Raw genomic sequence first — 14,231 nt, 5'->3', positions numbered from 1 at the left:
AAAACAGCTTTCACTGTTTTCCAGTTTTAATTCTTGGTGTTTGTGCCAATAGCAAAGGAATGCCAATGGTTACAATAAACGCAACCCATGAAGTCTACATTTCTTGCTCATTGTTCTGAAAAGTTGTTATATGTAAACCTTCTACTGTTTAGAGATTGCTGATTTCTCATTCTTCTTCTGCCCATAAGCAGCTGCCATTGCATCCACTGCCTGTTATGAGTGGATGGTGGGAAGGGAAGATGAAGTGTTACTACTAGTAAAATTTGAGGGTTTTTTTTTATAGAATAGTTAGGAAATGGTTTAAAAAGTTTAATCAGTGCTACACCTTTTCTTCATATGTACCTAAAGTATATTACCTCATATCATCATCAACTCAGGAAGTATTCCAAAGTTTATTCTGAAACTTTCATCGTTTGGCATTTTATTGTTCTACTCAAAGTTTTTAGGACATTGTACAAGATTGCAAATACTTTTTTTTTTCTCCTTTTTTTTTTTTTGTTGCTGTTGTCTAGCGTTTGGTTTTGATAAACAGTCTCAATTATTTTGCAAAATATTTGAGGGGGTTTGGAGTCACTTATTTGAGAAGGAAGGAGGAAGACAGTTTGGCATTTGCATGAACTTTATCAAATTTAACTAGCTATCATTTTTCAAATTTAAATAGCTTTACAGCACTGTAAGAAGACTTACTATGGAAGTATTAGAAGCCAACAGGTGCTGCTTTGGGCAATGACAAGAATGAGAGGGAGTGTTTGAAAGTTTGTGAGACTTGGAAAAACTTGTATAAAAATGGCAGTCAGTTTTGTTAACTATCTGTGTGTGTGTGAAATAACATCATTTTGTGGAAAACTGAAAAGTTTTTAACTTTAAAATTTAAGTGTCAAATATTTGGATATCATTTTAAAAAAAAAACACATTCTGTATCTCTCAAGGTTCATCATTGAAGAATATTGGAGAGGCCAAACGTAAAGTGTTTCAAGACTCACCTAAAAGGAGATCAAGATCCAGAAGTAATTGAAATTTGTGTTGTGTGCAAATAGTTCATCATTATAAGTAGCTATTGAGTGTATTTTTTTATGTAATCGCCCACGTATCATAATCTCTTTATTTTATCTCAGATGTTGTCTTCCTTGACGTTAGAATTTTAATGGATCCCAAATTAAATATCTAAACACTGTAGTGCTGAATTTTGTTCACCTTCCTCAGTGTCATATTGCAAGAAATGTAATTGAAATTGTACCTGTACCAGGTGTTTCTAGTACATATATTGTGTACATTTATAGTTATCTGCAGATGAAAACATGTCAGTTCAATCGTTCCCCTACCCAAATCTTCTTATCTTAAACTTGGAAGAATATTGTGGGATTTCTTTTGCTGGCTTTTTGTAAGTAGCAGGTTCTCCTGGAGCCATTTCAGTCTGCTTTGTGGATTCAGAGTCTGATAATAGAATATGTCCTAGATTGTTTAGATAAGACCATTAATTTGAAAATTATCCGTATTTTCATGTTGCTTTATTTTTAATATTTACAGCTATTTGTTCCCACTGAAATGGAATGGTTGTAGCTGTAGGGCAATTTTCAGTTAACATATTTGTGCCCCTGGAGCTTGCAATCTTCATACTAATAATACTCTGTAGCTTCATAAACTAGAGAGTACTGGAGTTGTCCTTTCATCCTGATGAAACAGACCACTTCCTAAACCTTCATCTACCTTTTTGAGGTACAGCAAGTGCAAACAATAGCTGAATCTGTGGAAGGGGTATGTAGGTTAGTCACTGACCTTTTGTAATTTAGCAGCTGCTTGAATTTTACAGTGAACGATCATCTAAATACGTGAATAAGTCCGTTGGTTTAAAATGACCAACGTGATTCTGTTCTTAGGATTTTGGTTCACAAAGGAAGGAGATCTTACGGTCTCCTGTAAAATATAAGTAAGCTTGTTAGAGAGAGTCTGGAACTGCCATACCAGAAAGAGAGAATTAATCTGTATGGTTGGTGATATCTTGTGTTTTCCAGAAGCCCCTTAATAGATGTTGCCAGTATCTTCATATGTATCATTTGGAGAACTTAAAGGAGACTTAAGGAGGAGACTTAAAAATTCATTTTAGTGATAAGACATTGTGACAAAGTGGCAGGAGAGTTAAAAGCTGTATGGATCAATCATGTGCAGTCTGACAATATGAAACAAATGTTCGGCAGTAATATTCAGATCTTAAATTAGTGCTTATACAGGTAGACTCATCTTTGTAAAATAACTTGAGCGTGAAGCAGTTGATTTGGATGTGTTATAGAGTTAGTCTTCAGCACCGTAAACCAGACCTTAACATTAAGAGGTCATCAAACTGTGTTAATGTTTAACCATGTTTTAAAAATAATGCCTGAAAGAAAAGTAACTTAAATAACTAGATCAGTTCAAAATAATTTGAAAGTGGGTTTTAGATTATTTTTCATGTAAGTTTCCCCCATCCCCCATCCCAAGGTAACTTACATGGAAATAAAAGAAACCAAAAAAAGAGGACAAAGGAACCTACAGAAGATTTTGAAGTTCAGGAAGCACCTAGGAAAAGACTCAGGATGGATAAACAGAATAATCGGAAGGTAATTATGTCGTTGGTTTGTTTGGGTTGATTTATAGCAGCACCAATCACATTGCTGTAGTTAAGTTTGTCAGCATTTCCGTTTTCAGGATTAAAAAAGTAATGTCTGTATATCAAACCAAACCGTTGTAAATATTCAGAGATACATGTGAGCTTATTGTTGTGGGCTTTTTTTTCTTTGGTTTTGAGGATGGAGCTATGACAAGTTGCACTTGCTGCTTAAACTGTGGTGAAAATGTATGCTGAGAAAATCTGTTTCCCGAAGGAATGTGCCGAGGCATGACCTTTCCGTGTTGTCATGCTTTGTAGTTCTTTTTCTTTCCTCCTGAATTGGAGTTCAGAGATGTATACAACAATATAAAAAAAAAATCTTTAGTCAATACTTAATTTAGACAAAAGTGGGGGAATAGAGGAAAGCAAGTAAAGCAAAACAAAAAAACTACTGTTCAAGAACTGGAAGCCTATAGAACATTTTAGAGTGACATGCTGACCCATTTCTTAAGTTAGGAAACTGCAGGAAATATTACAGTATATTTATCGTACAAATCACAGGCTCCTTTTCAGTTTAGCTTGCTTGTGAGAATGAGAATTTTCCTTACATAGGTCACTAAAACTATGTATATGGATACAGCCCAAATCTTTCAGAGACTTAAGCATAGATTTATTTAGCCATGCATGTAGGCCAGAGAACTTCATGGGTTTTACTTGTGTGGAAAGCTTAGCTCACAAGTGTTTTCCGATATGTTATTACAGTATCACACTGTAGTGTGAGTATTGCAGACCTCATCTCAGGACTTTAGTGGTACAGCAATTAAATGAAACAACCTAATAAGGGAAAGGTAGGGGATTTATTTTTTAAATTAATTACGGAGGTCACATTTGTAGATGTCAGTTTGTTTGGTAGGCTGGTTATTTTAGTACCTCTGTTGATATTGTGGATATTCAGACAACTTGTTTAGAGTTTAGTATAAAGAATTAATGGAAGTTCAGATAGCCAGGCTTAATGAGCTTATTAGCAAGGGACAAAGATAATTCTTAGAGCAATGTTGTTACCTTTGCAGAAAGAAGGGCCAAAACTGGTTTTTGCACTTCTTGCCCTAACAGATTAGGCGTTGAATATTTGTCTTTATATTCTAGGAGAAGTTTTTGGACCCTTTTTAAACTTGTCTAATTGATTTGAGTTCATTATAATACAATTATAATGGAATAATTACATTTACTGATTGTAATTCCTGCTATGAAGTCCTCGTTTTGACTGTCCCTAAAGTTACTTCTTTATTGTCCCACCAGCATTCGTACACTACAATTAGCCTACATTATCACAAGTAGAATGAAAGGTGGCTGCAGTATAGTTCATGCAGAGAAGGTTCTGGTATCTTTGATGCTGTGATGCAGATGTGAATATTAACAGGCAAATAAATAAATAAATGAGATGAATGATTCCCATAAGATATATACCACTAATAATGCTGACTTAGTAATGTGCATTTAAAAAGTGTTGTCCTCTATCTGATCCGTTTATCAGAACTAGTTACAAGGAATCTGGTGTGTGTAAATATTAGGTAACTTGAAAACTCTAAATGCATATATCAGTGTTTATGCTTCTGTCCACAGAAGGGTCAGATATTGTAGAATGGTTGCTTTGCGGTTTCTTCTATGAATCATCTCTTAGTCTTTTTCCTGCCATCACCAGCCCAGGGTACTTCTAGCTGTACGTGCTGCTGCTTAGTAAAACTTCTAGTGAATGGGTGAAAATGTCTATGTAATGATTCAAAAGAGCAAACACTAACCATACACCTTCCTTCTGCTATTCCCAGTTTACCTGCAGACTTTTGTTACAATCATTTTGGATAGGAGGAGCTTTAATGACTTTTTTTCATGACATTTTACTCCTTGCATGAGAGTTGTGCATTATCCTCTCCTTTTTGTCCTTAATTCTTATTTACAAAATTTGAATGTTTTCGCACAAAGTAACCAAGTCATAAGTACCCATATGGAAGTTTTGAAAAACTAATTCGTTCATCAGTGGTTTCATGATATGTATAAAATGCACGTTAACAAAATGGGGGTTCTGAAAAGCATGCTTTAAATTTAAGAGTGAACTGTGCTGTACATTTTCTTTCGTTTTTACACAGAAGTGTAACAGTAATCTTACAAAATGATATTGGGAGCCTCCAGTGGCATTAGTGGTAGGGCGTCTTAAGTCTCCTTAGAAGTCAGTAAAAGCACAGTGTGGCACATCTGTAGTACAGTAGCCATTCATATTTATTTTTACAAAGGAAACCAGTTCTCTGGTGTTCACCTGCACATCTTTTGTAAAACTGAATGTCAGATGGAGAATATGAAAAAGTACATAAAACCTTCTGTTTGCTAGAATTACTCTTATTGATCAGGTGAGCATTTGTCAGGTTTAAGCATTCTTGGCTACAATTTTAGTGACATTACTTGAATGAGTTTGTAAGATACAAAAAGAAAAAAAAATAGTGGCATGTGTAAGGAACAGTATCTAATTTTGACAAAGCTTTGACAAAAACTTCCCCAGTGTTCGGCCTAAACTTTTAATGATAAATTCTCAATCTGGAGCAAATTTATGTGTTGTTTATGCTCCCTTGAAAACAGTGGTTTTATTTTGGAAATGCTGAAACAATCTTAACCATAGTAATTTAAAAAGTGGCACTGCTATAAGTTGTGGAGTTGAAAGCAAGCCTCTCTCAGACTTAAAATTCTGCACAGGGTTTATTCTCAACTTTATATACTAATTCTGCAGTTTACCTTTAATAATTAAAGGTTTTAATTTTACCAGTTTAGACAAAGAATAGTAAGGATAATTTACATGTTCCATGTTCATTTAGAGCTCCCCTTTTTGATATGCTGAGTTTGGGATGGATAAGTGGGATGCTGGAATACTGTGTTCTTTAATTTTTCTCATTTGTTTACGGGTTTGTACCCTGTGCTGTAAATGAGTTTTAAAAATCACTTAAATGGGGCTAGCTTAACTACATTACCATTCAGATATTTGTAAAGACACTTTCTTTTTAATAACATAAATCCAGAAGTAATTGCCAGTGTTATCCAACCACTCATAAATTAGGAGTTTTTTTATTTTTTCATATTTTTTTTTGTGACAGAGGGAGACAAGCAATGACAAAACAGCAAAAACAAACTCTTCTAAGGTCACAGAAACCTCCTCTTCACAAAAGAACCAGTCAGGTAATGTGGTCAGAATAAGTTTTAATGTAACTTTTTCAATTAAATAATTTTAAAATAAACAGGTTGTCTGAGGCAGCCAGCTAAATTTTGCTGACGCAATAACCACTTACAGCCACTATGCCAGAGATGGGGGGGGGAGCGTGTCCTCTTCCTTCACTACCACCATTTTGCAACATTATACTTGACTGAAATTGTGTATTGCTGATTTAGAGCAGCAGTTCACAAGTTCACCATTTGATGGCACCAAATTCAAGCTATTGCCCTGTGATCTTGGTGAGCAGTGCTACAAATCCTACTGCTCCAATTTGTCATTGTGCATTAGCCCAATAAAACAAGTGCAGTGACCATCAATGTCATCACTTACTATGTGATTTTAGTCCTTTTAAATGATGCTTGATGGGAGGCAGTGTGGAGCGCAAGAGGGAATTCTAAATAACCTTGGACCAAAATCCAAAAGTCAGACTTGTTAATGATGCTCAAGTTTAAGGTAACTTCGGTAAGAGCATGTCTCCTTAGGTATTATAATGATATGCCAAAGACGAGTAAGCTTCAGCAAGTTCTGCGCAATGTAGAAGTGGTGATGTGCCGTAGATAATGTCTGGTACCTGGCTCCTATATATAACCTTTCTCTTAACAAAGTGTTAGTGGTACTCAGATTGTGATGAGATCACATAGGCCTTCTAATGTTTATCTGGGGAGATAACTGTTACCTCTGCTTTAAAGAGGTCATAAGTCACAAGATATTTTGATTTTAATAGAAATGAGCCGAAAAAAATTGGGAAAACATTTCTTAGCCATTTATAATATATATTTGATTAATAGAAACCTCTTTATTTTTAAAATCAAGCCAAAACACATGGTTTCAGAAACTTACTTCGTGTTCTCTCAGCCCTATATAGGTGCCCAGAAGACCTACCTAAATCATTCCTTCCTTTATCTGAAGGAATATTTTAAATGGCTTCAGGGAGATAACGTTTTAAAGTTCCAAACTTCACTTTGTAAACCAAAATTATTTTACAGCAACGAAAAATCTGTCTGATGCATGTAAACCTCTGAAGAAGCGAAATCGGGCTTCAGCAGCAGAATCTTCAACTCTTGCTTTTAGCAAGAGTTCATCTCCTTCAGCTTCCTTAACTGAGAATGAGGTAAAAAAAAAGTGGTGTTTGCACACAGCCATTTAATTACAGAAATTTTCAGGTGTGAATCTTGTTTAAAAAGAAAAATCAAAGGCGAATTCTCTAACGTTGGTGCTCTAGACAAGTTACAGTTTTGGCCTCTGTGAAACCTGTTAATGTGTGCATTGCAAATCCATTTATTGTAATACGAACGTCTGATTTGGGGACGTCGAGATATTATTGTGGTTTTTAATGTATTTACCAACAAAGTTTTAGAATTGTAACCTTCTATTAGAGGCGAAGTAAAATGCCAGTGTGTTCTGTATTTTCTTCTACAGACTTTATGTAAGTGTACTACATTAGTTACATTATGTAACTCAATATTGTCATGTTGCCATAGCTTTTATATTGAAGCAAGTTTCCTAATCCTCTGTTTGATCTAGAAGCGGACAGTTTTCTGAGCAGAGCCACTTTAAGCTCAAATTAGTTTTCAGGCTGCTTAAGTGCTATTTCTCTGTGATGCAAATAGCTTCATCCCCAGTAGAGTTAAACAGGCAGTGAAGGATGTATCTTTTTGATACTTACTAATCATAGTCTTAGCTCTGCATATTTGGAACTGTAATTCTTCTCAGTTGACATACAATAAATGAAATGTATGTACCAGAACTGTATTCATACAATCCATTAAACCATTCCCCGAGTCATCTACGCTATTAAAACCAATCGGCCAAAGAGTGGCAGCATGAGGGTGAAGTATGCATGCTGTTTTGCAGGTGGATTCAGAAATGTAGTTGGTAGGATTTAGTAAAATACCCATAGACAAACAGCTTCAAGCGGTTTGTATTACAGAAGCTGTAGAGAAAATACTCGCCTCCTAACAAGCGAGTAGGGCTTCCAGCTATCCTAGAGACTTTTTCATCTCCCCTAAGAAACGCATGAGGTGCTTAGACACTGTAATGAATGCAGTTAAAATATCTAGACAATGTTCAGTAAATGGTTTACCTTTGGGTGGGGAAAAAAGATTGCATGTTAATGGCTGTATATCTTACTGTAACTGGAAAAATATTTTAACAAAAATACCCAACAAATTCTCCCTCCTGTACCCCAATAAAACAAGCAATGGAAGTCCTACTGGAAATAATGTCCATGGCAGCAGTCAAGTAAAGTAATACTTGTTCTCATTTTGTTCTCTCAATTGAGAGACTCCCATCTATTGGCTTACCAGTTTCTGCTGGTTTGGCTTTTTGGCTGGGACTTGCTGTGTAATGGCTGTTTGTGTTTGGGACCATCTATTCAGCCAGACCAGTTTAAGGAACATACTGTCTTTTTGACTCTACGCATCTCCAAATACTGTAATCTCAGGAGAAAGATTATTCTATTTCTAGATATTGTGTTTATAAAATGAAATCTCCAGAAATCTTTCTTGACAAAAGGCTCATTTTTGTGGGATTTTGGGTTGTGACTTAACAGTTCACATGTAAAAAGGATATGGTTATATGGGCTGAGATGGAAATTTTAAAACTTAGCTCTTAATCTATTCAGCTACTGCTAAACAGCAAAAGGTGTGAGAAAAATTAACATCATACACTGCTCACAAAACACAGATACACAAACTAGAAAGTGAATTAATTGTTTTCAAGGGTTTAAAAGGTTTTAAAATATCAAAACAATCCCAATCAACATAACAGAAAATACACCCTGTCAAATAACGGAGACTTTGTGGGGCTGGGTGCAGGGGGGAGCAGATTAGTGGGCTGGATCCTTGGATGGTTTAAAGCTACACTGACCTAAACTTGTACCAACTAAGGATTGGACCCAGTTTGTTTCCTATGATATTAGATATATTTTGCCTTTAAATAAAACAAAAATGTCAGGCATGTGTTTCTGAACTTACTATTGATCTATTCTACAAAACAAGGAAAGATACAAATTTTGGATTGTGTGGGTGGCTTTAAAAACTTTTTTCCCTTTTGTATTGTTATTTAGCACTTGTCTAAATGGCTAAATATGTGTGTTTCCTGAGAGCATTCATCCAGAGAAAAACCTTCTCCAGAGTGTTAAGAGTTTAAAAAATAAACACAATCATGCAATGATGAAAGCCTTGCTCAGCTAATTGAATAGGATGTAATTCTTCTCAACATTAAATACATTTACTGATTAACTTTTATATTTCTGTGTTCACTATAATACTTCTGATGGTTGGCTTAGATGCTCTCTTAACAAAGATAGAAAAAATTCTGCATATTCTACAAGTACATATACCTGCACAAGCAATACTAAGTGGACCCCACCCCATTTGTGGATAGCTGGTTCTAGAATGGAACCTGGATATAGCTGTTATTTGTGAAGGACTGTTGCTAGCTGCACACCTCTTAAATGTCAGTCCATTGCAACTAAGTTCTAGGAAAGGTGTGTTCAACAGGAAGGGTGTGCTCCGTTTTTTCTTGTTTGAAAGATGCATCTTGACATTTTTTTTAAAAGATTTTGGATCCCCATTTGTGGATAGCTGGTTCTAGAATGGAACCTGGATATAGCTGTTATTTGTGAAGGACTGTTGCTAGCTGCACACCTCTTAAATGTCAGTCCATTGCAACTAAGTTCTAGGAAAGGTGTGTTCAACAGGAAGGGTGTGCTCCGTTTTTTCTTGTTTGAAAGATGCATCTTGACATTTTTTTTAAAAGATTTTGGATGCTTTTTGTTGTTATTGGGGTTATTTTTTAGTGGGGTTTACTTGAAATATTATAAAATTAATTGAGGCCAAATTTTCAATTGATAAGTTACTTTGGGTATCTAATTTACAGGGGAGAGAGACAGGGGTGGGGATGTGGATTTCTGCCTTAAGAACAAACAAACATTTATAGACCTGACATATCAGAGATTAAAAGGTAGGCTTTCACTCCTTTCAAAAAAATCGGGCTTTTAATTTGTTTTAAGGTGGATGGGACAGAAGCAGTAAGGTGTTTATACATGAATGAATAAACGTCATACCTACATTTAATCTTGAAACAAAATACTTAATTTTACTTCTAGGCACTTGACATCAATAGTCATTTCTTCCAGTGAAACATGATTTTGTTTAAAATCTAATTCTTAATGAGCAATTGGTAGGGCCAGATGGGAGAAAGATACTCAACACTTCGGAGTCTACAAAAGCTCGGAGTAGTTTTTTACTGCCTATGTAAGACTTGGTGTAACCATCCAAAAGCTCATGATATTTGGGAGAAGAGATAGAGGTAGTGTATTCTTGTTTCTTTTTTTACCTTGGCCCTCCACCCCCCAATAATGTAGTAGGTGCCAGTAGAGTGTAACCAGTATTTTTTTAATAAATAAAAAAGGCTTTACATTACCATTACTGCTGGATTATTGACACACTTTGTGTGTTGGCATGAAACATACCTGCTTTAGCTTTTCAATCAATTTTTGTGGTTATTGGCATGCTTCATTAAATTGGATGGATTTGTTGATAGCAGATAAGTGTCATAGTATCCTGCAGGGTCTAGATACTACTTCTGAACTTTGTCAAAGAAATCGTAATTTTTTCCTAAGAAAGGACAAAATAAAGAACATATAATACTCTAAATTCTTAGCTAGCCTGTCATTCATCATATCCTCATGAAGTATGAGCTGACCAGCAGATGGCAGTTTAAAGAAGCCTGTGAAAGATTTTGAAGGTGTTGCTTTTATCATAAGTTCCTTCTATCTTCCCTAGAGGGAATTCTTTCTGTAACATCCAGTGTCAAAACAAGCTCAGTTGCTGGTTATAGCTACAACTTCTTGCATTTCCAAGGCCTAATAATGCAATTTATAATAATGCAAGCCTTAAGTTTTGCTCTTTTTCTGCATATTAAACAGTATTTTTTTTTCTCATTACTAATTTGAGGCAGATTTGGTTTATCTGCATTTCTTAATGGGTATTAGCATGCGTACACATTGGAGAAAACACATACAATTCTTAAAAGGTAAGGCATTTGATTGACAAGGCACGTACAATTTGCAACTAAAAAAGTATGTCAGCTCCATTTATTGACCCTGAAGTCTAGTTGTCCTACAGTATACAACTAAAATATTCTAGGCACACTTACTGAAGGTAAAAATAACTGTCTGTGAGATCTTAAGAACAGGAAGGAAGGAAGGAATTCATGTTATTTTAAAGAAACTACTGCCCTAAAGAAAAAATAGTTGAAGCTAACCTTGCAGGTTGTTAAATAAAATCAGTGTGCTTCTAGCGTTTCATTCTAGCTTCCTTCGAAGATAATTCTCTCTTCAAAACAATACTTAGTATATAGTGACACTTTAAATCCTCTGACTTAGCAGACAGTTGTTTCCTGTGTTTGTTTCTGTATGCCTATAGATTTTTTTTTTTCCTGTTTCAAAGCACCAGAAAGCAGTCAGGGGTATGTTTTTGTGGAACACTGCAAGTAATTGGACTTGTTTCTTGCTAAACCTCTGCTAAAGCCTCTAATAATTGAAATGACCTGCATCGCCCACCAGATCATACAGTTTTGTTACGATGCTTCCTCTTTCACATGGAAAAAAGTTATAGGCTTGACTCTTGTTCTTTGGCAGCACATTCTGTGTAGAAAATTAAGTTTCTTACATGTAATTATTCTCATCTTGTGTATTACTTAGGCTTCAGAGTGCAGAGAATCTGTTTACTGAATGTTTACATAATGTAGGTTTTTATTCCACATCCCCTACCAAAGTATCATGAGTATCTGTAGGCAATTTTATAATGTTTTAAAATGTTCTCAGAGTTTTAATTAACTTTCCAGGCAAATTCAGAAATGCATAATATCCTTATCTGAAACGTCTAACTCCTGCTAATAATAAAAATGAAACTTGTCCCAGGCCGTCTTTTTTGGTATTATAGTACTGTGTACACTTGTGGCACCGCATACTTAAAGAATTTATCTAGTCTAGCAGTATGGGCCAAAATACCATTCTTCATTCAGTTCAGGAATTCTTATACTGAAATAAAGGAAATGTTAACTGTAACTCAATTGGCTCTGTCAGTTTTTCTGTCTCCGTGTGGGTGCACGATAGATTGTCTTTTGAATACAGTCTGATCTGTTGTTTGTATGTTGCTTATTGACTTACTCTTATATAAGTTGTGCTTAGATTAAAAAAAAACCCAACCCTCTAGCCATTGAGATTTTTTTAAGAAAAAAAAATGCAGTTGGTGTTTCTCTGTGGAAAGACTAAAGAGTTTGCTTATCAGAACATTCATAATCCAAGCTTTCTAGAGAAAGCTCTTAGCCAGACCAGACCACTTCCTCCTGGATGACTGTGGTATAGCAATCACTGACTGTAAAGTCACATCAGGAAGTCTGAGCTTGTAGCAGTGTCCTTAGTTTTAAGCAAAGTGGAACTTAATAGCCAATAGCATTCAGAAGTCGTGGAAACATGCTTCTAAAATGCTTATAAAAAGATGCAATGTATCTGTTAAAGATAGCAGATAACCTGAGAGAGCATGCCACTTAAGCCAGTGAGTGTCTTAAGACAACTCTGAAAGTGGTAGGTCACTCTTTGTGGGCCCTTTCTTTTATGGATCCTGCTGATCTGCTGTGGAGATGACTTGCCTACCAAACGAAAAAGCAGAAGGAAGTAATTTTCTGTCATGCTTTGTTTTCATTTTATATACCCTTAGTTTTAAAATAAGTATACATAGAGGATTTGGTTTCCATTTGATGTTCTACAGCCGGGATTATAAAACAAGAGATGCTTGAGTAAAACAAGGGGAAGCGGGAGGATTAATTTTTTTGGTTCGGGTAAAATTTGCCCTTTAGTTGTTTTTATAACTGCTTAAGCACAACGTGACAGAACACCACCGTTGTCTTGAATATGACTAAGACGAAAGCTTGTATTCTTAATGCTTAAGAAGTGCTGTTAAGCAAGCATATATGAGTAATATAAGAAGTGGTTTTGTAAGATTGAAATAAAGGGAGTTTTCTGAGGAAGAATTTTTTTAATGAAAATTGCACTTTGGTAGCTAGAAAAAAGGGAAAGCTTGTCTGAATTGAATCTGGGAGAGGAGAAGTCCTAGTGAAGCTGATAAGCACAGAAGTGTGAATGTTGTTCACTTTGCAGTTGCTAACACACAGTGAGTAGTATTTGAAATTTGCTTCTGCTCCATGAGGCATGAGTTTTTGCCATAATACTGATGCTCTGGTCCTTTAGGACATCCTTTAGCCAGGAGGTACTTACAGTGAAGAAAAAAACCACCACCCCCTCCCTGCCCCCAGGATAACAATGAGCCAGCAAAGATGTTTTTATTGATCATCTTCTAAAAATGAAGACTTAATCCTAAGCCTAAAACAAAAAGCACGTTTAATAGCCAGGTCAACAGCTGATTGAGGGCCAGTCTTGACAAGCAGAACAGTTGCATTTTGTGTTCTTATTAGTAACTTCTTAAATTCTCGGGCTGCAGATTGGATGAGTACAGCCATTTATTTTTGGACCTAGAATCTCTGAACCTCTTTTTCTTTGGAATTACAGTGTAATGGTTTTGCTGGCACTGGTATTTATTATTTGATTTTGGAGCTGTCTGAAAGGAAGTAGAAAATTTTAAATGGAAAAAAAATTTTTTCCTCAAGTGGGTGAGTGGATGGAGCAAATGTCCACATAAGTATTTCACTTCATTCTCACCTACTTCTTTGAAACACAGTATCATTTGAATTTTTAAATTCCAGGCTATCCTTTCTTGTATCATGTATCAGTACGATTGGATGCCAAGTGAGAGTATGTCAGTATGTATCTTTTTTTTTTTTTTTTAAATGAGTGCAATTTCAACCATCCAGATGTGGAACTAAAGATACCATTTGCAAAGTGCACCCATGTGATTCTAGAAATATGCAAGCTGAGTGTACATACCAGCTTGCATCCAACTTTTTTTTTTTTCTTTTTTTTTTTTTAAAAAAGCCAGAGGGAATGAAGAATTGGCTCCCATTTCTGCTGAGGTGTGTGGCTGAGACTGGAATCAGGTACCTGGTTGCAAAAAATGCTTAAAAAGTTGTTGTACACTTGAACTCAACATTTAGATGTACTGAATGGTGTGAGAAATGTTTCCCTATGTTAGTGCTTATCCTTTCACCTTTGAACGCTTTAATTGGTGGTGCAGTGAACTATGCAGTTAACTGAAACTTAGATGAGGAAAGTCTCGCAGTAGGAAAAACATTTGAGAAGTGATTTTGTACACAATACTTCTGTCAAATCATCTTCCTTCTCCCCCCGCCCCCCCGCCTTTTTAGAGGGCTTCCATCAAAAGGCAAAATTAAGAATATAAACATACAAACTCACAAAATGCACATAGCTGA

General features: G+C 35.7%; 1 protein-coding gene across 1 annotated transcript in view; it reads left to right on the top strand.

Annotated features, from left to right (window-relative positions):
- The window catches only part of WHSC1 (Wolf-Hirschhorn syndrome candidate 1), a 60,468-nt gene that overhangs the window by 27,698 nt on the left and 18,539 nt on the right, over positions 1 to 14,231 (top strand). Inside the window, exons 6-8 of the mRNA XM_009572090.1 lie at positions 2,476 to 2,594; positions 5,722 to 5,803; positions 6,824 to 6,948. Coding sequence (XP_009570385.1) covers positions 2,476 to 2,594; positions 5,722 to 5,803; positions 6,824 to 6,948 — 326 coding nt within the window. The remainder of the gene's footprint in view (positions 1 to 2,475; positions 2,595 to 5,721; positions 5,804 to 6,823; positions 6,949 to 14,231) is intronic.

This window comes from Fulmarus glacialis, unplaced genomic scaffold (assembly GCF_000690835.1).
Source record: "Fulmarus glacialis isolate BGI_N327 unplaced genomic scaffold, ASM69083v1 scaffold16822, whole genome shotgun sequence".
Lineage (NCBI taxonomy): Eukaryota > Metazoa > Chordata > Aves > Procellariiformes > Procellariidae > Fulmarus > Fulmarus glacialis.
This window is presented reverse-complemented; position numbering and strand designations above follow the sequence as displayed.